Raw genomic sequence first — 21,754 nt, 5'->3', positions numbered from 1 at the left:
AAGAAGATGGTTTTTCATCTTTGTTTTTATGAATATTAAGGAAATTTCTCACAATTAGCCATTAGAGATAGCCAGTAAAATTTAAAGTACAGGAAAATGTTCAAAACATACATACATACATAATATAAATAGTTACAAGGTCACTATATGTCAACACAAAATGGTTTTACTTTCATCTAACAATACTTGGGACAATACTGTTGTCTCAAACTACTAGACATTTCTATAAGAATGGCAAACTGATGCTATAAAACAAGAATTTTTTTTATCAATATATTAGGTTTATTTATTTATTCAATATATGAAGTTTATTGTCAAATTGGTTTCCATACAACACCCAGTGCTCATCCCAAAAGGTGCCCTCCTCAATACCCATCACCCACCCTCCCCTCCCTCCCACCCCCCATCAACCCTCAGTTTGTTCTCAGTTTTTAAGAGTCTCTTATGATTTGGCTCTCTTTCACTTTTTTTTTTTTTTCTTCCCCTCCCCCATGGTCTTCTGTTAAGTTTCTCAGGATCCACATAAGAGTGAAACCATATGGTATCTGTCTGTCTCTGTATGGCTTATTTCACTTAGCATCACACTCTCCAGTTCCATCCAAAAACAAGAATTTTTAACACAAGACTATTTTTCTTACATTAAATATTGGTGGTATAAAATGGTAGTATCTATAAAATAAACCATTAGACTTGGAAATAACTATTTTGTAACTCTGAAATGAATTCAATGTGGGGAAAAATAGTTTTAAAAGGATGATTTAAAACGTGAAATGCTTCTCAAGATATGTAACTTACTGGTCTTTTGCAGGGTTTATGTGAAGTGATCTTTTACAGAACAGAAATGCAAAACTGCAGTAAGATAAAGTACCCTAAAGCAAAATCCCAAACTTGAAATATTAAAAAATTGGTACACTAGAAATAGTATGAAATACAGATGTCAAATTGTTCAGGCACTGTTTTTGATCACTTGTTAGAGAAACATTATAATTAAAATGTTTTAGTACCATTTAAATACTGTTAATCAAAAATTCTGATTTTTGACAAGGATAGAATACCAGAGAATTTTGCTTTGAATTTTGAAAAGTTTTTTTCCCCTAAAACAACGGTTTTGAATATGTATCAAAAAAGTGCAGTCTAAGGTGATTCATAAATAGTGAAAAATAAGCAATCATCATCCTTCATTTTGTTAGGTTTTCCTAATAAGGTTAAGTTCTCATTCAACATGCTCTCTTAGTCAAAAGCAATTTCTTTGGCAGAATGTACAAATAACTTCATTCCACATCTGTCATTTCTATTCCATCATTTTCTTTAACATATACTACAGAACCCAAGATTTTCTCTGAAAGAGATCCTGTGCTAATCTCTTTACTTCTTGTAAAGTTTTCTTGGCTTGTGTTTTCTAATCTTATTTTCTTGATGTTTTGAAATAACTGAGTCACTGGTTCCAACTTGCTTTTCTCAGTCCCTTGCATTAAATGATCGTCCACTTTTGAATCCACACGCATAGCAGATACCTGAGTAGCAGATTTACTAAGGGAAAATCCCATTGGGAGAGCTGAATAATATAGTTGGCAGGTATCTCTTTAAGCAGTGGAAATGTTTCTTCAACTTGATTGCTTGGAAAGAAATGATAACAGGTGAATACAGTGGTAATTTCAACTAACCTCATGGCAGTGCTTGTTTTCATGAAACATCATGGTGGTGACTCCAAAAATATAAAGTAAAATTGCCTTGGGGTGCCTGGGTGGCTCAGTCGGTCCAACTTCAGCTCAGGTCATGATATCATGGCTCGTGAGTTCAAGGCCCATCCCCCCCGCCAGTCAGGCTCTATCCTGACAGCTCAGAGCCTGGAGCCTGCTTCAAATTCTGTGTCTCCCTCTCTCTTTGCCCCTCCCCTGCTTGCTCGTGTGTGTGTGTGTGTGTGTGTGTGTGTGTGTGTGTGTGTGCGCGCGCGCGCACTCGCTCTCAAAATAAATATCAAAAAAAATTTAAAAGTAAAATTGCCTTCCACTTCTCAATGTTTACATTTTCTTTGTAGGAGGATTTGCAGTTCCACAGGTTCTGTGAAAGTCTTTTTAAAAAGGAATTTATCAGATTTTGTGCTTTATCACCTTTCAGAAATAAGAGAGCTTCTCTACTTAGTCCTTTATATCGTTTTTCCTATCAAAAATTGTTAATAAATTATTAATGGATTAAAGAAATAATTACTGAAGGCCAAACACTCTGCTAGGTATTCTGCCAAAAATACAGATGCCCAAACAACTGTAAACATTTACCTATGAAGCAAACAGAATTAATGGGGGACGCCTGGATGGCCCAGTGGATTAAGTGTCTGGCTCTTGATCTCTCAGGTCATGATCTCACTGTTTGTGAGATCAAGCCCCACATCAGGCTCTGTAGCTGACAGTATGGAGATTGGGATTCTCTCTCTCCGTCCCTTCCCTGCTCATGCTCACACTGTCTCTTTGTCTCTCAAAATAAATAAACTTAAAAAGGAATTGAAGGGAGAAATAGTTCTATAATAATAGTTGAAGATTTCAATATTCCACTCTCAATAATGGATAGAACAACTAGATAGAAATAAGAAAATAGAGGACTTAGTAAAGAAATAGAGCACTTAAACAACAAACCAACTAGATTTTTTAATTTTAATTTTTTTTAATGTTCATTTTTGAGAGAGAGAGAGAGAGATAGAGCATGAGTGGGAGAGGGGCAGAGAGGGAGAGGGAGACACATAATCTGAAGCAGGCTCCAGGCTCTGAGCTGTCAGCACAGAGCCCAACATGGGGCTAGAATTCACAAGCTATGAGATCATGACCTGGGCTGAAGTCAGACACTCAACTGACTGAGTCACCCAAGTGCCATTAATTTTAATTTTTTATTTAAGTAGGCTTCATGTCCAGCATGGAGCCCAATGTGGGACTTGAACTCATGACCCTGAGATCAAGACCTCAGCTGAGATCAAGAGTCAGACACTTAACCAACTGGGCCACTCAGGTGTCCCTAAACCAACTACATTAACAAACATTTACAGAACACTCTACCCATCAACAGCATACACATTTTTCTCCAGTGCACTTGTGACATTTTCCGGGATAGACCACATGTTAGACCACAAATTGAGTCTCAACCGATTTTAAAAGGTCGATATCATATAAGGCATCTTCTCTGACCACAACAGAATGAAGTTGAAATCAATAACAGAAAACAGGAAAATTCATGAATTTGTGGAAATGAACACACTTTTTTTTTTTTTTTTTTTTGAGAGCATGAGTAGGGAAAGGGCAGAGTAAGAGGGAGAGAGAGTAAGCAGGCTCCATACCCAGTGCGGTAGCTCAACCTCACTACTGTGAGATCATGACCTGAGCCGAAATCAAGAGTTGGATGCTTAACCTATTGAGCCACCCAGGCATCCTGAAATTAACACACTTTTAAGCAACCAATGGATCAATGAAATCACAACGGAAATTAGAAAACACTTAGAGATGAACTTAAATTTACAGCATATCAAAACTTACTGGATACAGCTAAATCGGTGCTACAGTGGAAATTTATAGCTATTAACACATTAAAAAAACAAGATCTCAAATCATCAACCTAATTTTATAACATAAAGAACTAGAAAAAGAAGAAAAACTAAACTTACAGACAGCAAAAAGAAGAAAATAATAAAGATAGAAATAAAATAATAAATAATAAAACAGAAAATAGAAAAACAACAGAAAAAGCAATGAAACCAAAAGTAGTTCTTTGAAAAGATAAACAAGATTGACACAATTTCTTAGATGGATTAAGAAGAAAAGATGACTCAAATTATTAAAATCAGAAATGAGAGCAGGACATTACTACTGATTTTACTGAAATAAAAAGGAATATAAGAGAGTGCTCTATTTTATATGTCAACAAATTGGATATTCTAGCTGAAATGGACAAGTTCCTAAAAACAGAAAACCTACCAAGACTAAATCATGAAGAAACAAAATCTGAATAGTCATCAAAATTCTCTTGACAAACAAAAGCCCCGGACCAGATGGCTTCACTGGTGAATCCTACCAGACACATAAAGAAGAACTAATACCAATCTTTGTCAAACTTTTCTAAAAATTGAAAAGGAGGGAACCCCTTATGTTACCATGAGGCCAGCATTACCCTGATATAAAAGCTGTAAGAAAACAAGCAAACAAAAACCCCACAACAACCTGTAGACCAATATTCCTAAGGAACATTGATACAAAAATTTGCAACAAAGTACTAGCAAACCAAATTCAGCAGGATATTAAAAGGATTACACATCCTGATCAAGTGGGTTTATTCCTGGAATGCAAGAAAGGTTCAATATATAAAAATTGATCAATGTAATATATCACATTACAGAATGAAGGAAAAGAACCACACAATCAACTCAATGAAGCAGAAAAACATTTGACAAAATTCAACAAACTTTCATGATGAAATAGACAAACTAGGAAAAGATGGAAAATACCTCAACAAAATAAAAGCCATATGTGAAAACCCACAGCAAACATCATAATCAGAGAAAGCTTTTCCTTAAGATCAGGAATAAGGCAAGAATGCCCACTTTCACCACTTCTATTCAACACAGTACTGGAAGTTCTAGCCAGAGCAAAAAGAAATAAAAGGCACACAAATTGGAAAGGAAGAAGTAAAATTATCTCTATTCACAGATAATATGATCTTATATGTAGAAAATTCTAAAGATGGCACACACACACACACATACAAAACTGTTGGAACAAATGAATTCAGCAAAGTGGCATGATACAGTCAACACACAAAAGTCAGCTGCATTTCTATCTACTAACAATAATCTGAAAAGGAAATTAAGAAAATATCCACTTACATTAGCATAAATGGAACAATAAGATACTTAGGAATTAACTTAACCAAGGTGAAAGACTTGTATGATGAAAAATACAAAACACTGCTGAAAGAAATTAAAGAAGACATAAATAAAACACATCCCATGTTCACAGATTAGAAGACCTAATATTATTAAGATGTTTATATTACTCAAAGTGATCTACACATCCAAAGCAATCCTTATCAACATCCCAGTGACATATTTTGCAGAAATAGAAAAATCCATCCAAAAATTCATATAGAATCTCGAATAACCAAAATGATCTTGAAAAAGAATAAAGCTGGAAGGCTTACATTTCTTGATTTTAAAACTTAATAGAAGGCTACAGTAATCAAAATAATGTACTGGCCTAAAAACAGACGTACAGACCAATGTAACAGAGTCCAGAAATAAACCCTCACATATATGGTCAAATGATTTTTTTTAAGTTTATTTATTTATTTTGAAAGAGAATGTGCATGCAAATGGGGGAGGGATGGGGTGGGCAGAGGGAATCCCAAGCAGGCTCTGCACTGGGGCTTGATCTCAGGAAGGGTGAAATCATGACCCGAGCCAAGATCAAGAGTTGGATTCTGTTTTTTTTTTTTTTTTTAACGTTTTATTTATTTTTGAGACCGAGAGAGACAGAGCATGCATGGGGGAGGGGCAGAGAGAGAGGGAGACACAGAATCGGAAGCAGGCTCCAGGCTCCGAGCCATCAGCCCAGAGCCTGATGCGGGGCTCGAACTCACGGACCGCGAGATTGTGACCTGAGCTGAAGTCGGACGCCCAACCGACTGAGCCACCCAGGCGCCCCAAGAGTTGGAATCTTAACCAACTGAGCCACCCAGGCGCCGCAGCTCAAGTGATTTTTGATAAGGGTGCTTAGATCATTTCATGGAGAAAAGGACAGTTTTTTCAACAAAAGGTGCTGGGGAAACTGGATATCCACCCGCAAAAACAAACAAACAAAAACAAACAAAAAAAAAATGGAACCCTTACCTAACACCATATGCAAAAATTAACTCAGAATGTATCAAAGACCTAAATATAAGATCTAAAACTATAAAACACCTAGAAGAAAACATAAGGCAAAAGCTTTGCCATGGATTTGGAAGTAATTTCTTGATTATGATGCCAAAGGCATAGGCAACAAAAGAAAACAGACAACTTGGTCTTCATGAAAATTAAAAAAAAATTGTGTGTCAAAAGGCACTATCCAGAGTAAAAAGGCAACAGAAAAAATGGGAGAAAATATTTGTAAATCATATATCTGGTAAGTGACCAGTAGAATATACAGTGAACTCCTAAAATTCAACAACAAAAACCCAATTAAAAAATGGACAGAGGACTGGATTAGATATTTCCTCAAAGAAGATATGTGGATGTCCAATAAGCACATGAAAAGATGTTCAGCATCACTAATAATTACAGAAATGCAAATCACAACAGTGAGACACTGCTTTGTACCCATTAGGACAGCTATTACAGAGAGAGAGAGAGAAAAGAAAGAAAGAAAGAAAGAAAAGAAAAGAGAAGAGAAGAGAAGAGAAAAGAAAAGAAAAGAAAAGAAAAAAGAAAAGAAAGAAAGAAAGAAAGAAAGAAAGAAAGAAAGAAAGAAAGAAAGAAAGAAAAGAAAGAAAGAAAGAAAAAGAAAAACAAGTGTTGGCAAAGGTATGGAGAAATTGGAACCCTTATGTACTGTTGGTGGAAATGGAACAGCTGCTGTGGAAAATAATTTGGCAGTTCCCCCCAAAAGCTAAAAATAGAATTACCATATGATCCAGCAAACCAACTTCTGGGTATAGACCCAAAATAATTGAAATCAGGGTCTCAAATAGTTGTACACCCATGTTCATAGTAGCCTTATTTGCAACAGCTAAAACATGGAAACAGTTCAAGTGTCCATTGATGGGTAAGCAACATGTAATGCATATATATACAATAGAATATTATTTAATACTATAAAGGAAGAAATCCTGCAATATGCTACATGATGGATATTATGCTCAGTGAAATAAATTGGTCACAAATCGGTCACAATCGTCCACTGTATGATTCTTCTTGTGTAGTACTTAGAATACTCAAAATCAGAGAGAAAGAATGGTGGTTGCCATAGGGGGTTATTGTTTAATGGGTATAGAATTTCAGTTTTACAAGATGAAAATAATTCTGGAGAGGGATGGTGGTAATGGTTGCACAACATTATGAATGTATTTAATACACTGAACTGTACACACTCAATTGGTTAAGATGTTAAGTTATATGTATATCTTACCATAATATAAAAAAATGAAAAAAAAAGACTCCAATAAAGATACAGTACTTTTCAGTACAGATGCCCAATCTGTCAAGAGAGATGAACATGCAACATGAAGGAAGGGCCCAGAGAGGTTTTGAAAGGAGGGGAGCCTAGGTCAGGGTTGGGCTTTGAAAGATGGGCAGGAACTTGAAAGGCAGAATTGACCAGGTTGGAAGAAGGGACCAGCTTCCTGGCACAAGGAAGACAGTGAGGACTTCTGAAGTTTTGTCTAGTGCTTGTTAGAGAACAGTGATTGACCGACCGAAGTGCTTAAGCAGCAGTGTGAGATCTGAAACAGACTCCAAGTTGTGAATGAGAGCACTTTGCCACTTTTTGGAATATTGTCCTTCTTTTCCTCCCTCCTTCCCTTCCTCCCTCTCCCTCTTTCTTTCTCTCTCTCTTTCTTTCTTTCTGAGAGGGAGATAGAGAATCCCAGGCAGGCTCTGTGCTTTCAGTGCAGAGCCCAATGCTGGGCTGGAACTCACCAACTACGAGATCACGACCTGAGCCGAAATCAAGAGTTGGATGCTTAACTGACTGAGCCAGGAATGTGTCCAGGCACCCCAACAATGTATTATTTCTTTAATATTTAGGCACTGTGGTATCTGAGTTTAGAATTCCATCCCTATCAAGCTATAATCATTTTATTGACAAAAGATCTCTAATGATATCATCTTGAAACCTTAATCCATATGTGTGATTGAATATCAGTATTTACAACAGAACAAAGTCCTGGGTATGAAAATTAGGAAATGGCTTTCTAGGAATCAGAGATAATTTAGCTAAAGTTTGAAAAGATCTCTCTGATGATATTCTAAAATGTAGGTCTCCCTGTTTCTTAGATCTGGAAACTGAAGTGAATATTTTTTCTCATCAAACACATATATAATACTGTCTTCAAATTAGTAAAATTGAATTTATTCTATTCTTTGGTCTGTCCTCTTTGATTATTTAAAAAGGAAGTACTCTGGGCATAAGACACGAATAAATGCTTTTCTAAAGAAGACACCCAGATGGCCAACAGGCACATGAAAAGATGCTCACCATCGCTCCTCATCAGGGAAATACAAATCAAAACCACACTCAGATACCACCTCACGCCAGTCAGAGTGGCTAAAATGAACAAATCAGGAGACTACAGACTCTGGAGAGATGTGGAGAAACGGGAACCCTCTTGCACTGTTGGTGGAAATGCAAACTGGTGCAGCTGCTCTGGAAAACAGTGTGGAGGTTCCTCAAAAAATTAAAAATAGATCTACCCCTATGACCCAGCAATAGCACTGCTAGGAATTTACCCAAGGGATATAGGAGTGCTGATGCATAGGGGCACTTACCCCAATGTTTGTAGCAGCACTTTCAACAATAGCCAAATTATGGAAAGAGCCTCAATGTCCATCAACTGATGAATGGATAAAGAAGATGTGGTTTATATATACAATGGAATACTACTTGGCAGTGAGAAAGAATGAAATCTGGCCATTTGCAGCAACATGGATTGAACTGGAAGGTATTATGCTGAATGAAGTAAGTCAGGCAGAGAAAGACAGATACCATATGTTTTCACTCATATGTGGATCCTGAGAAACTTAACAGAAGACAAGGGGGCAGTAGAAGGGGGAGAAAAAAAAGTTACAGAGAGGGAAGGAGGCAAACCATAAGAGACTCTTAAATATTGAGAACAAACTGAGGGTTGATGGGGGTGGGGGAGAGGGGAAAGTGGGTGATGGGCATTGAGGAGGGCACCTGTTGGGATGAGCACTGGGTGTTGTATGGAAACCAATTTGACAATAAATTATATTTAATATAAAAAAATAAAAAGGAAGTACTCTTGCCAAAAATGTTTAACTTGAATCTAATCTTGAGGACACAGATAAACCCAAACTGAGAGATATTATATAAAAAAAAATAGTCAAAAATGTCAATGTTTGAAAGATACAGGGAAACTGAAAAATTGTTCCAGATTAAAAGAGACTAAAAAAACATGATTTCCAAATGCAGTTAATGATCCTTTAGTTGTGGGGGAGGGAAATGTACTATAAAGGCCATTTCTTGGACCACTGGAAAATTTGAGTATTGATGGTTTAGTAGATAATAATATTGTATTAATGTTAAATGCCCCAAATGTAGTACCTACTATGGTTATATAAGTGAATGTCCTTATTCTTAGGAGATACATGCTGAAATTGGGGTAAAGGATCTTTCCACAACTTGTTTTCAAATATTCCAGCAATAGATACAAAGAGAAAGTAAAATATGAAAAATGTTAACAACTATTGAATCTAGGTGGAAAGGGTTAAAAAAATTGTTCACTGTATTATTCTTGTTAAATTTCTGTATGTTTAAAACTTTTTCAAACTACAAAGTTGAAAAAACTTAAGAAGAATATACAATTGACCCTTGAACAACACAGGTTTGAACTGCATAGGTCCACTTATGTGTGAATATTTTGTCTTTTCTTTTTTTAAAAAAAAAATTAATGTTTATTTTTGAGAGAGAGAGAGCACGCAAGCAGGGAGAGGCAGAGAGAGAGGGGGGACACAGAATCTGAAGCAGGCTCCAGGCTCCAAGCTGTCAGCACAGAGCCCAATGAGGAGCTTGAACTGCACAAGCCATGAGATCATGACCTGAGCCGAAGTCAAACACTTAACCCACTGAGCCTCCCAGGCGCCCCGTGAATATTTTTTCAATACATACAGTATGGTACTGTAAATGTACTTCCTCTTATGATCTTCTTAACATTTTCTTTTCTCTAGTTTACTTCTCATAAGAATACAGTATATAATACATATATAAAATATGTGCTAATTATTTATATTATTGGTAAGGATTCCAGTCAACAGTAGGCCATTAGTAGTTAAGTTTTGGGGGGATCAATAGATACATGTGGATTTTCAACCACATGGGCAGGGGAGGTTGGCACCCCTTAACCCTGCATTGTTCAAGAGTCAACTATAGTAACAAAACTCTGTGAAACATTATACTGCATATGAAATCAACAATGGTAAGATAATGGTAACATAGATTCTCAACAAGCACATTAAATTTCAGTTTAATAGCAAAATTGAGGAAGAACCAAATGCAATAGGGTATATTTGGCCCTCTGAGTGTCACTTTCACTTGTCTGGAATCTTGAGGACATGAAGAAAGAACAAGTATATTTGGGACCTCTTTGGCCTGGCATTCAGATAGCCATTCAAGAAAAATTTTTTTAATGGTTATTTATTTTGAGAGAGCAAGCATGAGCAGGGGAGAGACAGAGAGAAGGGGTCAGAGGATCTGAAGCAGGCTCTGTGCTGACAGCAGCAAGCGTGATGTGGGGCTCAAACCTGCAAACCATGAGATCATGACCTGAGCCTAAGTCAGACACTCAACTAAGAAACTAAATAAATTTGACATATACACACCACAGAGAGACTTGCCTTACCAGACATTAAGATATGCTACAAAGTCAAAATAAAAAAATAGTCTAGTACAGGCGCAGGAACAAATAAAGGACCAATGAAACATGACAGAGTTCTAATTTGGACCTAGTTGTGTGTAGGAACTTCATACATGGTAAAGGTGGCACCATACAACAGACTAAGTTTAGACAGAACAGACTAAGTTTAGTAGGATAGTACTGTCAATACTGGCTCACGATGTAGATGCAAATAAAGTAGGATCCCTATCTTATATATAAAAGTGAACTCCAAATGCAGTAAAGACCTAAATGTGAATTGCAGAACTATAAACACAGTTTTAAAAATGTAGGACAATATTTGTTATCTTGCGTGGAGAAAGAGTTCTTGAATAAAAACTAACAAGCTTAAACAGGAAGAAAACGGATGGATCTGAATACTCATAATTAAGAACTTCAATAAAGAAACTATAAACAGTTAAAAAGATGAAAATTGGAAGATGTGCTGTACAAAGCAGACAAGGAATTTACAGCTAGAGTATAAGAATAACTACAAATCAACAAGAAAATGGGAAACCCAATAGAAAAGTGGGCAAAGGATATAACGATGTAATTCACAGATTGGGGAATCCCAAATAGATAACAAGTACATAAAGAGATGTTTGAACTTACTAGGAGTCAGAACAATGCAAGTTTACTACCATCAGAATGACAGACTCTAGGAAGGTAGATAACATGGAGTATTAAGAATACAGGATGACGAGGGGCGCCTGGTTGGCTCAGTTGGCTGAGCATCTGACTTCAACTCAGGTCATGATCTCACAGTTTGTGAGTTTGAGCCCCGCATCAGGCTGTGCTGACAGCTCAGAGCCTGGAGCCTGCTTCAGATTCTGTGTCTCCCTCTCCCTCTGCCCCTCCCCTGCTCACTGTCTATCTCTCTCTCAAAAATAAATAAACATTAAAAAAAAAAAAAATACAGGATGACAGGAAACCTTGTACATTGCTGGTAGAGTAATTTTTAGCTCCAATTTCATATTCTACATCCAAACCTTCAGTGAATCCTGTTTCTATTTTTACCCTTGCCCAACCCTTCCTATTGTGTATTCTTCAAACTGTATTTGGAATGAGCTTTTTTTTTTTTTTTTTTTTTTTTTTTTTTTTAAGTAGGCTCAATGCCCAATGTGCAGTTTGAACTCATGACCTTGGGATCAAAAGTCCCATGATCTACCGACTGAGTCAGCTAGGCATCCCCTGGAATGAGCCTTTTTAATAAAGTGTTAAAAAAATTTTGTTTTAATGTTTATTCATTTTAGAGAGACAGTGTGAGTGGGGGAGGGGCAAAGAGAGAGGGAGACACAGAATCCAAAGCAGGCTCCAGGCTCTGTCAGCACACAGTCCGATGTGGGGCTTGAACTCGTGGACTGCTAGATCATGACCTAAGCTGAAGTTGGGACACTTAACCGACTGAGCCACCCAGCACACCCCTGGAATGAGCCTTAAAAAAAATTTTTTTTTAATGTTTATTTATTTTTGAGAGAGAGAGAGAGAGAGCATGCATGAGTGCATATGCATGAGTGGGGGGAGGGGGAGAGAGGGAGGGAGACACAGAATCTGAAACAGGCTCCAAGCTGTCAGCATAGGGTCTAACGTGGGGCTTGAACTCATGAACCACAAGGTCATGGCCTGAGCCAAAGTCAGACACTCAACCAACTGAGCCACCCAGGTGCCCCTGGAATGAGCCTTTTAAAACATAAGCCAGATCTCATCAATACTCTGCTCACCACTCTGCTCTAGGTACTTTCCATGTCAGAGTAAAAGCCAAATTCTCTACATTTTGAGTCTCCAGCTGTGGTAAGGAGAATAATGGCCCTTAAAGATATTCACATCCTAATTCCCAGAACCTGTGAATGTCACATGGCAAGGGGAAATTAAGGTTGAAGATGGAATTAAGGTTCCCAGGCAAATGACCTTGAGGTAGGGAGTTTATCCTGGACTCACTGGTCGTTACCACTCTAACCACAAGGGTCTTCACAAGTGAAAGAGGGGAGGAATGTCACTATTAGAATGATGCAATGTGGGAAGGACCTGACTGGCCATTGCTGGCTTTGAAGCTAGAAGGAGACCACAAGCCAAACAAAGTGGGCAGCCTGTGGAGGCTGGATTCTTAGATGCTCCCCAAGAACCCCCAACAGGAATACAGCTCTGCTGACACCTTGATTTTAGTCTAGTGAGATCCATTTTGGACTCCTGACCTCCAGAGCTGTAAGATAATAAATCTGTGTTGCTTACATAACCACTAAGTTTGTGGTAAATTGTTACAGCAGCAATTGGAGACTAATACAGCCAGCTAACATTCTCAAATTCCTCTCTCACTCTGCCCCATGATCTTATTGCTATTCCTCAAGAATATGCTATGCCAAACCCTCTTCTGCTTTAAGGTTCATGCATTGACAGTTACCTCAGCCTGAAGCAATTACTGTGCAAAGCACTTCTGTTGGGGATGATTACTAACATGGGGTCTGAGGCTATCAATAGCTAGCTGACTTTGAGCCCTGAGGGAGTTAACAGGGACCAGATTTATCTTCATGTCTTCAACATCTTAAAAAAACAGACAACACATGAAACAGTGGTTTTTTATTTTTTTTTTTAAATTTTTTTTCAACGTTTATTTATTTTTGGGACAGAGAGAGACAGAGCATGAACGGGGGAGGGGCAGAGAGAGGGAGACACAGAATCGGAAACAGGCTCCAGGCTCTGAGCCATCAGCCCAGAGCCTGACGCGGGGCTCGAACTCACGGACCGCGAGATCGTGACCTGGCTGAAGTCGGACGCCCAACCGACTGCGCCACCCAGGCGCCCCGAAACAGTGGTTTTTTAAATAACAGACAATAGGCAGTGCATCCCTAAGAGATCCCTAAGAGAAAGGAAATAAACGAGGTGAAGCCTATAAGCGCTCACCGCCTGGAAATTTCAGGCTTCAGCACAAAGAGGGGGAACCCAAACTGTGTCTGGTTATTTCAGTGAGTTGAGGAGATAGGAGTTCAGAGTCTGCAGAGACCAGGGTCACTAGAATTTGTGGAGAGATGAGAGAGGTACAGTGAGAGAAAGAGCTCCAGAGATCTGCAGAGAATTCCCCACAATTCTTTGGCTGAGTACTGATCAGGAAACACACGTGCAAGAAAACTACTGAAGCCTGGGAAAGAACCACCAAAAAGTAGAAGGCCAAAAAGTCCATAGATCTTACACAGGGCCAAAAATGCAGTTCCCACCAGCCTGAGTATAAAGAACTCCTAACACAGGGGACATTATAGAGTCCTCAGAAAGGTATTGGCTTAGCAATGGGGCCAAATTAGCCCTGAGAGTATTTTGGACCTAACAAAGCTTAAAAGCAAGCTTCTAAAGCAGTGCTGTCTGACAGAACTTTCCTCAATGATTGAAATATTCTATATCTATTGTCCATTATACTAGCCACTAGCCACATGTGGCTTTTGGAGTTTGAAATGTACATAGTACAAATGAGGAACTAAATTTTAAGTTCTACCTAATTTTATTAATATAAATCCAAAATGCCACATGTAGCTAGCTAATGGTTACTGTTTTTTTTTTTTTTTTTTAATGTTTATTTATTTTTGAGAGAGAGACAGAGCATGGACTGGGGAGGGGCAGGCAGGCAGACACACACACACACACACACACACACACACACACACAGAATCTCAAGCAGGCTCCAGGCTCTGAGCTGTCAGCACAGAGCCCGACATGGGGTTTGAACTCACGAACTGTGAGATCATAACCTGAGTTGAAGTTGGATGCTCAACGAACTGAGCCACCCAGGTGCCCCTAATGGTTACTGTTTTTTTTTTTTTTTTTTTTTTAATTTTTTTCAATGTTTATTTATTTTTGAGACAGAGAGAGACAGAGCATGAACGGGGGAGGGTCAGAGAGAGAGGGAGATACAGAAGCCGAAATAGGCTCCACGCTCCGACCTATCAGCACAGAGCCCGACATGGGGCTTGAACTCACAGACCATGAGATCATGACCTGAGCTGAAGTCGGACCCTCAACCAGCTGAGCCACCCAGGCGCCCCAATGGTTACTGTTTTTAACAGTGCAGCTCTAAAGAGTCAAACTGTTTCCAAGTAACATTACTGCATTTCAGAACGCAGCCTAAATATATTTAAAGAAAAACAAAACCAAAAACCTCCAGCACCCAACAATGTAAAATCTGCAATGTCTGTTAGCCAAAAAAATTAACCAGGCATGAAAACAAGCAGAAAAATATGACCCATAAACAGGAGGAAAAAAAATCAGTTAATAAAAACAAACCCAGAAATGACACAGGTGATGGAATTAGTTCTCAAGGACTTTAAAAGCCATTTTAAATATATTCCATATTTTCAAGAAGGTAAAGCAAATCATAAGCACGATGAGGTTAGAAATGGAAGATATTAAAAAAGAATTAAAATTCCAGAGATGAAAAATATAATTCTGACATAAAAAATATGGTGGATGGGATTAACACTGCCAAAGGAAAGAAAGTGACCCTGAAGATATATCACAAGATGTATCAAAATGAACACAGCATCAGTTAGTTGTGGGACAACATCAAGAACCCAAACATATGTTTAATTGGAGTCCCCCATTTTTTTAGGGTACCAAGGAGGTACAGAAAAAAAGGCAAAACAGATTTTTTTGTAGTGAAGCTGTGAAATGATGGAGAAGCTAAGGGAACAGAAAACCCAGACCTTAGAATTACCCAGGAGTACCTGTCACATATGTACTATAAAAGGATTAGTTGGGGCAGAATGGAGCACTTACCACTCTTTGGATTTCCATAGAGGAAAGAAAATGTTCACTTTCTTGGATTGGGGGACGAAGTCAACAGTCCTTGATAGGAAAAGAAAGGAAAATCTTCATGCTCTGGTTTGGCCTTAAAATGTCCTTTTCCTTACATTCTTCCCAAAGAATCTTCAGAAACATCTAGGTGGTGTACACAAATGCTTAAGGTTTTCTTATTTTTTCCCTAAGGGAAGTACTTTCCTAACTTCTGTATTAATAAGCCCCTCATTCCTCCCAAGTCTTCAACTCAGACTTTCGAGGTTCATACATTTTCCCCTCTTTTCAATAATGCTAGATAATGAGAACATTTTATTCACCATAATCTTAGTATCTGAAAAGGAAATGAGATTATACATTGTTCTCCCTAAAATAACTTTTTAGGATGGTCTTTGAGAGTTCATGCTTTGTTTTTTAAAATTTTTTTATTAAAAAAAAATTTTTTTAAAGTAAGCTCTATGCCCAATATGGAGCTTGAACTCATGACTCCTAAAGGAAGAGTCCCATTCTGTACCTACTGAGCTAGCCAGGTGCCCCAGTTCATGCTTCTTTGTAAATTATTTTTATCAGTTAGGTAATATTACACTTTAATACCTCTCGGGACCTCTGACTTTGTCTAAAATAACAAGTATTCTCAACTTAATTTTTTAGTGTCTAGCTATACTTACAAAGTATATGCTAGCTGAAAATAAATGCTACAAAATATGAGAAGATGTAATGGCACAAACAGGTGAAGAAATCAGAACAGAAATGGGGAAAACATGTCACATATTTAAACGTACTTCTACGAAGTAATTTGTTCTAACATAAAATGTGTTTATGGATGCCAAAAATATATGGGTGGGGGGAATGAGTACTCACCTGGCAAAAACAGGAATTGTCTCTTCAAATGTGAAATTACTTTTGAAATACACAGGCGAAAACTTGAGCATCAGAGAACAGCACTAAAAACCTAGTTACCTATTTAATCTGTAGGAAAAGGCAGGGAGATACAGCCATTAGAGTTCTGAAGTTTTTTGGGTTAAGACAAGTTATTTAATATTAAGAAATGTTAAAAAGATAGTATTTTTTTTCAAGCCGGGCTCCAAAACTTTGGCAGAGTAATGCAACCCTTATTCTTTTTCACTAAAAAGCCCTTTTTCCACTTTTAGGTAACGTGGCTAATTTTAACATAGTTAGATGGCCAAATATATTACACCTGGTTAAGTTACAGTGTTCCAAGACTCAAGGCCCCTACTTGGGAGAACACAAATTTAAATGGTTTTACACAGGAAAATAATCGACACAACATTAAATATCAAGTGAGGTAGTATACCCTTTACTTTTTTGGTTAACGATCTGGTGGAAAGGGGTTTTAGAGAACTGACATGTGGGGAAGGAATACCGGTCAGGAATCAGCGCCTGCCACTTCCCGATTCAACCATGACTGAATTGTGCAGGGCTGACCGGGTCGTGGGTCCGCTGGCTCCCCAGGCTGCAGGCTGCCGGTGCTCACCCGAACAGAACTGCTCTCTCCCGAGAGGCTGCAGCAGCAGAACCCCACCGGGGAGACTCCCCGAAAACCGGCGCCTGGCTGCGGCAGGAGAGCTAACCAACCTCCCAGCCCTCAAAAGCAGCTCTGGGGAGTAACACGTTCCGAGTAACTCACTGAACATGTGTCCAGAACGGTGTAGGATCCCTAAGAAAAACGGCACAAAGCTGCAGCAGCAAAGCAGCAGGTATCCTAGAGCCGAGGGAAGAAGGCTGGAGGATACACAGCCCTGCGCATGCGCGTTCCATCCAGGTGCTACACCGCCGGCAGAGAATAAATTAAGTGGTGTTAAAGGGGGCTGCGGCTGGTTACTAGGAGACGGGACGCTCGGGTGGTACGACTACGATCTGCGTGGCCGTACGCCTGCGCGGCGCGGATGGACCAGGAAGAGGCCTCTGCTACGCGGGATGAAAGGTGGACAGGTGGACGTACGCGTCGCTACGTGCGTGGGTGCGCACGCACGGCTTGTAGTTCCCGCGAGAGGGAGGGTCGAGCCAGGTACGCGTGCGCACGGGAAATAGGGGCACGCGGAAAGGAAGCCGAGCGAAGGCGCCGGGGAGGTGGAGGACGAGCCCCCCTCAGGTACAGAGCGTGAGGGCGGGGCCGACGGCGGCTCCGACCGTCGCTAACCGCCTCCGCCTCCTTCCCTCAGGGTCCCGCCTTCCTCTGCCCCCCACCGGGGCGGGGCCACGTCGATTTAGGTGTGGGAGGGGAGGGGAAAGGGGCGGAGGATGGAGACGGGGAGGGACCTGGATCTCTGGGGCAGGCAAAGGCCCGCCAGTCGTCAGCATGAGCTCCAGCGAGGAAGCTGGGCTGAGAAGCCCAGGGAGGGACTCGGAGCTCCAGGTGGGAGCAGCAGGGATGCGCCGGGTCGGGATAAAGCAGCTCCTGGGCCGAAAGGCCCTGCAACAGGTCGGATGTGACGGGAATTAGGGGCTATGGGTGATCTCCGAGGTGGGTATTCACTGCTTGACCCGCTGTGAGGAACGGTGGAGAGCAGAGTCGCGGTCCAAGGAAGTCCTCCAGGAGCAAACTTTTCCCCTGTTGTCGTTTCTTGGGCTCTTAGCGTTGAGCCGAGTTCCTATGGTGACCGCTTCGCTTCCTGCCACAGCTCTCCACTTGGTAGTTGTGGGGACTGTTCTGTTTAGAAACGCTTGGAGTGGAGCTGAGGAATTTGAAAGTCAGAGATTCGGGAGTTCAATCTGCTCTTCCTGACTCCCGGTGTCTCATTTTTAAGCCTCCTTATAGATTTTGGGAGGTGAAGGGCCGAGATTACGTAGGTATTTGCATGGAAATCTCCAATAATTTCACTGGAAATTATACGCAGGAAAGTCAGAGTGAATTGGGTTTTGTTTGAAAAAATATTTGAGACAAGCTGAGTAACTGTGGCATCTGTGGACCTGATACCTAAATACGTATAGGAATATGTGTTTTTTTTCTTTAAATAAAGTCAAGCATCATGGCTTTAAGAAAGATTTGCATAGTGACAGAGTCCCAGTGTTTTCCTTCTTCCACTCCAGACCCTTATATCGCAAAATATTCGTTGTTTTAAAATTTCTTTTCTGGTTTTCGGCATTTAAAGAACACTGTTTTTTTTTTTGTTTGTTTGTTTTGTTTTTTAAACATGGAAGGAGATAAGTAGAAAAATAGTTTATAACTAGAAGAAAATAGGTTAGTTATAAACGTAAGTGGAAAGTGTCACATTATTCAAATCTGCTTCCAGGATAAAACTGGTTGTTTGTAGTTTAATTGCTCAATGAACTTAAACCATTCAATTTTAATTAGTGAGAAATAACTAGGAACATATATTAATGAAATATTTATTGTAAACAATAAACTTTGGCATTATTTAATGGCAGCTTCCAAAATATATCTTATTTTGTTTACTATCTGAAAAAAAAATCACTGCTTATTGTCCAGCACATAATCAGATGTAGAGATTCTGTTGGCTCCTTTGCTGTATTCTTTTCAGTTGCTTAGATCAGTTTTGGGTAATTTGCTTTTAGAGTATTCCATATACAGAGGCAATTAGAGAAGTATTATCCATTCTCTTTTCCATCACATATCCCCTTTTCTCCCCAGATGTAGCCACTATCCTGACTTATATGATAATCTCTTTCTTGCGTTTCCTTATAGTTTCTCCATCTTTGTGTATGAACAGACATTCTAGTTTGGCTTGTTTTTGAATTTTATATAAATGGAATTGTACTAAGTATTCCTTTGTAGTTTGCTTCTTTAGTCAATGTTATGTTTTTTAGATTTATCCATGTTACGTATAGTTTGTTGTTCAGTGCTCCGTTTTAAGACTATACCACAATTTATTTACTCTAGTATTAGGGTTTTTACAGTTTTTGGTAACTATGAGCAACACTGCTGTGGACTTTTCCTATACATGTCCCTCATGATAATCTTTTAAAGTGAGCTGATTAGTAAGGTAGTTTTGTCTTAATGAATGTGATTAACATCAGTCTGTTATTAATATTTTTTAGTTCAGAAAAGCCTCTTAAAAACAACTCTTTAACTTCTTATGTTTCTTAGAGGTCTTGAGAAATGATACTTCTAAGGCCATTGTTTTATGCTCCTTTAAAAAGACAAGTTATTTCTTTACAGTATAGTCTGGATAGAAGAAAAGTCAGCTTGGGTTTGGATGCAATGACTAGAGAGATTATTTCTTTTTCCTAAGAAAGGTTAAACATTGTGGCTTTACTGTTTTGTTTGAAGTGAATTACCAAAACATTTATTCATTCATTTTTATAATCAAAATCTATCTCAAAAGTATTCATAAAACTGTGGTTTTCTTCATCCTTCTGTTAGTGAGGCTATTCCTTCCTACTTCAAAATGTTAATGTAAACTTTTGGAGACAACTTTATAAAAAGAAAACAAGTTGAACTTTTGTGGAAACAGATTTCAGAATCCCATATAAAGTACTCCAGTATTTTTAATTTTTCTACCAAAATATTGCGTAGATTTGTTGAGCTTGTAGTATATGCATGATCTTTTGCTCAAGACTGATGATATTTTTTGGCACATGATCTTACCTCCTATTTCATGAAAAATGAAAATTCTTCCAGGCAGGACCTTTTGCACATTTCTATCTGTTCTTACCTAAATCTTCACCTGAGCTTGCTTTTCTCTTTCTTGTCTCAAATGACAGTGCACAGACCATTTCTTTGGGTTTACTTTTTTTTTTTTTTTAATGTTTATTCTTTGAAAGAGAGAGCTTGAGAGGGGGAGAGGCAGAGAGAGAGAGAGGGAGACACAGAATCTGAAGCAGGCTCCAGGCTCTGAGCTGTCAGCACAGAGCCCAACACGTGGCCTGAACCCACAAACCATGAGATCGTGACCTGAGCTGAACTCAGATGGTCAACTGACTGAGCCACCCAGGTGTCCCTCTTTGGGTTTACTTTTATTGGGTCAGTGGTCTTCCTTCATTAGTTAACATTAACCATGTTTTAGGTATCTTCACTGTGTTTATGCCGTAGGACTTCTTAAGCTAGAGTGTAAAAGCTTTAGGGAGTTCTTGAACCCCCTGAAGTTGCTTGTAAAATTTTGTATGCGTTTTTATTTTCCTGAGGAGAGGACTCAGGGCTTTTGTTTAATTCTGAAGGGAGTCCTTGATACAAGGAGAATTAAGAAACAAATTCTTCTCTTTTGTAACAACCCTTCAACAACTGTGGTCTTCTAACTTTTGCTCATAGTTTTGGGGGAACATGGAAAATATATTCTAAGTCTTTTTGGGGGAAGTTGAAGTCAAAAGTACTTTTTTGTACTCTTTTTCTCTATATTCCCTTGGCATACATTACATTCCACTGATATGGTGTTAATACTGACTATAATTTCTGATTTATTTTTTCTGGACTTCCCTAGATCCATCTAAAAATTGTAGGTTTTTGTTTTCCATCTTCCTATCCCCAGAATCTAATGTTGGTTCGTTCTTATTCTAGCTATTTATAAATTTGTTTTGTAAGTGAATAAATGTGGTTGTTAAAATCTTAAAATATAAATAGAAACGGTGACAGTAGGGTTAGAAAAAAATGTATTTGAGAGAGGTTTTAGTGAAAAGACTAGTAGGACTTGATGGCCGATAATATATATAGCACTTCTTTTTGCCAGGCAGTGTTCTAAAATGCTTTATCGAACTCATTTAGTCTTCACACCTCTATCACGCAAGTATTATTATCATTCCTGTTTCAGAGATGGGGAAGCCATGGCCAGAGATCTAACTTGCTCATAGGCAGCTAAGAAACAGCACAACTAGCATAATGAACATAAGCAGTCTGATGCTAAAGAACAAGCTCCTAACCACTATGCTGTGATGCTTCCTCATTGAGAATGGTTGTGATTTTAGCTTGAGTGTTTATCGTAACAATTTGCTGCTTCCAAAGTACTTTCACTTGTATTCTTTAAGATCTGTACAGGAACACAAGTTCCATTTAGATAGAGATTATGGGAGTGTGGAGGATATTCAGTGGTCTGAGGTGGGGAAACTGGCAGGCCAGGCATGGGCATTTCAGATACACTGATTTCTCTCCCTTTTCACTGCCTCCAAAGATAGTGCAGAGAATGTAGCAACTCTAATATGATTGCCCACAATTGTCAGGTAGACTTTTGGCCTCTTGCTACATTTAATTTCTAGTCTAACCTGATAGGTAATTTTATAGAATCCCTACCTGACTATTTAGTTTACCAAAGAGAAGAAAGAAAGTTCAATTTTATCTGCTTTTGTACACTGCTTCCTTATCGACCTATACAAATTTTTATTGGCACTTTCCTATTATGCAAAGAATTCTGTGCAGGTTGGTAGGACTACAGAGAACTCTAGGACA

The 21,754-nt window shown here is 38.9% G+C and overlaps 2 protein-coding genes across 9 annotated transcripts in view; one reads left to right on the top strand and one right to left on the bottom strand.

Moving 5' to 3' along the window:
- Positions 1-461: 461 nt before the first annotated feature.
- On the bottom strand, positions 462-16,324 carry C9H2orf15 (chromosome 9 C2orf15 homolog). Of its 2 annotated transcripts, XM_058684394.1 has the most exons (4): positions 16,258-16,303; positions 15,379-15,447; positions 13,019-13,158; positions 462-1,616 (listed from the first exon to the last, which is right to left on the bottom strand). In XM_058684394.1, exon 4 carries the CDS (start codon positions 1,545-1,547, stop codon positions 1,272-1,274), a length of 276 nt encoding a protein of 91 aa, XP_058540377.1. In that variant the 5' UTR covers positions 1,548-1,616; positions 13,019-13,158; positions 15,379-15,447; positions 16,258-16,303; the 3' UTR covers positions 462-1,271. The 2 variants fall into 2 exon arrangements, with proteins under 2 accessions (XP_058540377.1, XP_058540376.1); XM_058684393.1 differs by lacking the exon at positions 13,019-13,158 and having other exon boundaries at positions 463-1,616; positions 16,258-16,324.
- A 1,084-nt stretch (positions 16,325-17,408) lies between these two features.
- The window catches only part of TSGA10 (testis specific 10), a 149,732-nt gene continuing 145,386 nt past the window's right edge, over positions 17,409-21,754 (top strand). For 4 of the 7 annotated variants that reach the window (XM_058684381.1, XM_058684385.1, XM_058684380.1 and 1 more), the window contains exon 1: positions 17,719-17,839. In XM_058684381.1, coding sequence (XP_058540364.1) covers positions 17,789-17,839 — 51 coding nt within the window. In that variant the 5' untranslated portion in view covers positions 17,719-17,788. Of the gene's footprint in view, positions 17,510-17,667; positions 17,840-21,754 lie in introns of those variants that run through there. The other 3 variants (XM_058684386.1, XM_058684382.1, XM_058684383.1) reach the window with 3 other exon arrangements.

Source organism: Neofelis nebulosa, chromosome 9 (genome assembly GCF_028018385.1).
Source record: "Neofelis nebulosa isolate mNeoNeb1 chromosome 9, mNeoNeb1.pri, whole genome shotgun sequence".
Taxonomy (NCBI): domain Eukaryota; kingdom Metazoa; phylum Chordata; class Mammalia; order Carnivora; family Felidae; genus Neofelis; species Neofelis nebulosa.
The sequence above is the reverse complement of the archived record's forward strand: the minus strand, read 5'-3'. Positions and strand labels throughout refer to the sequence as shown.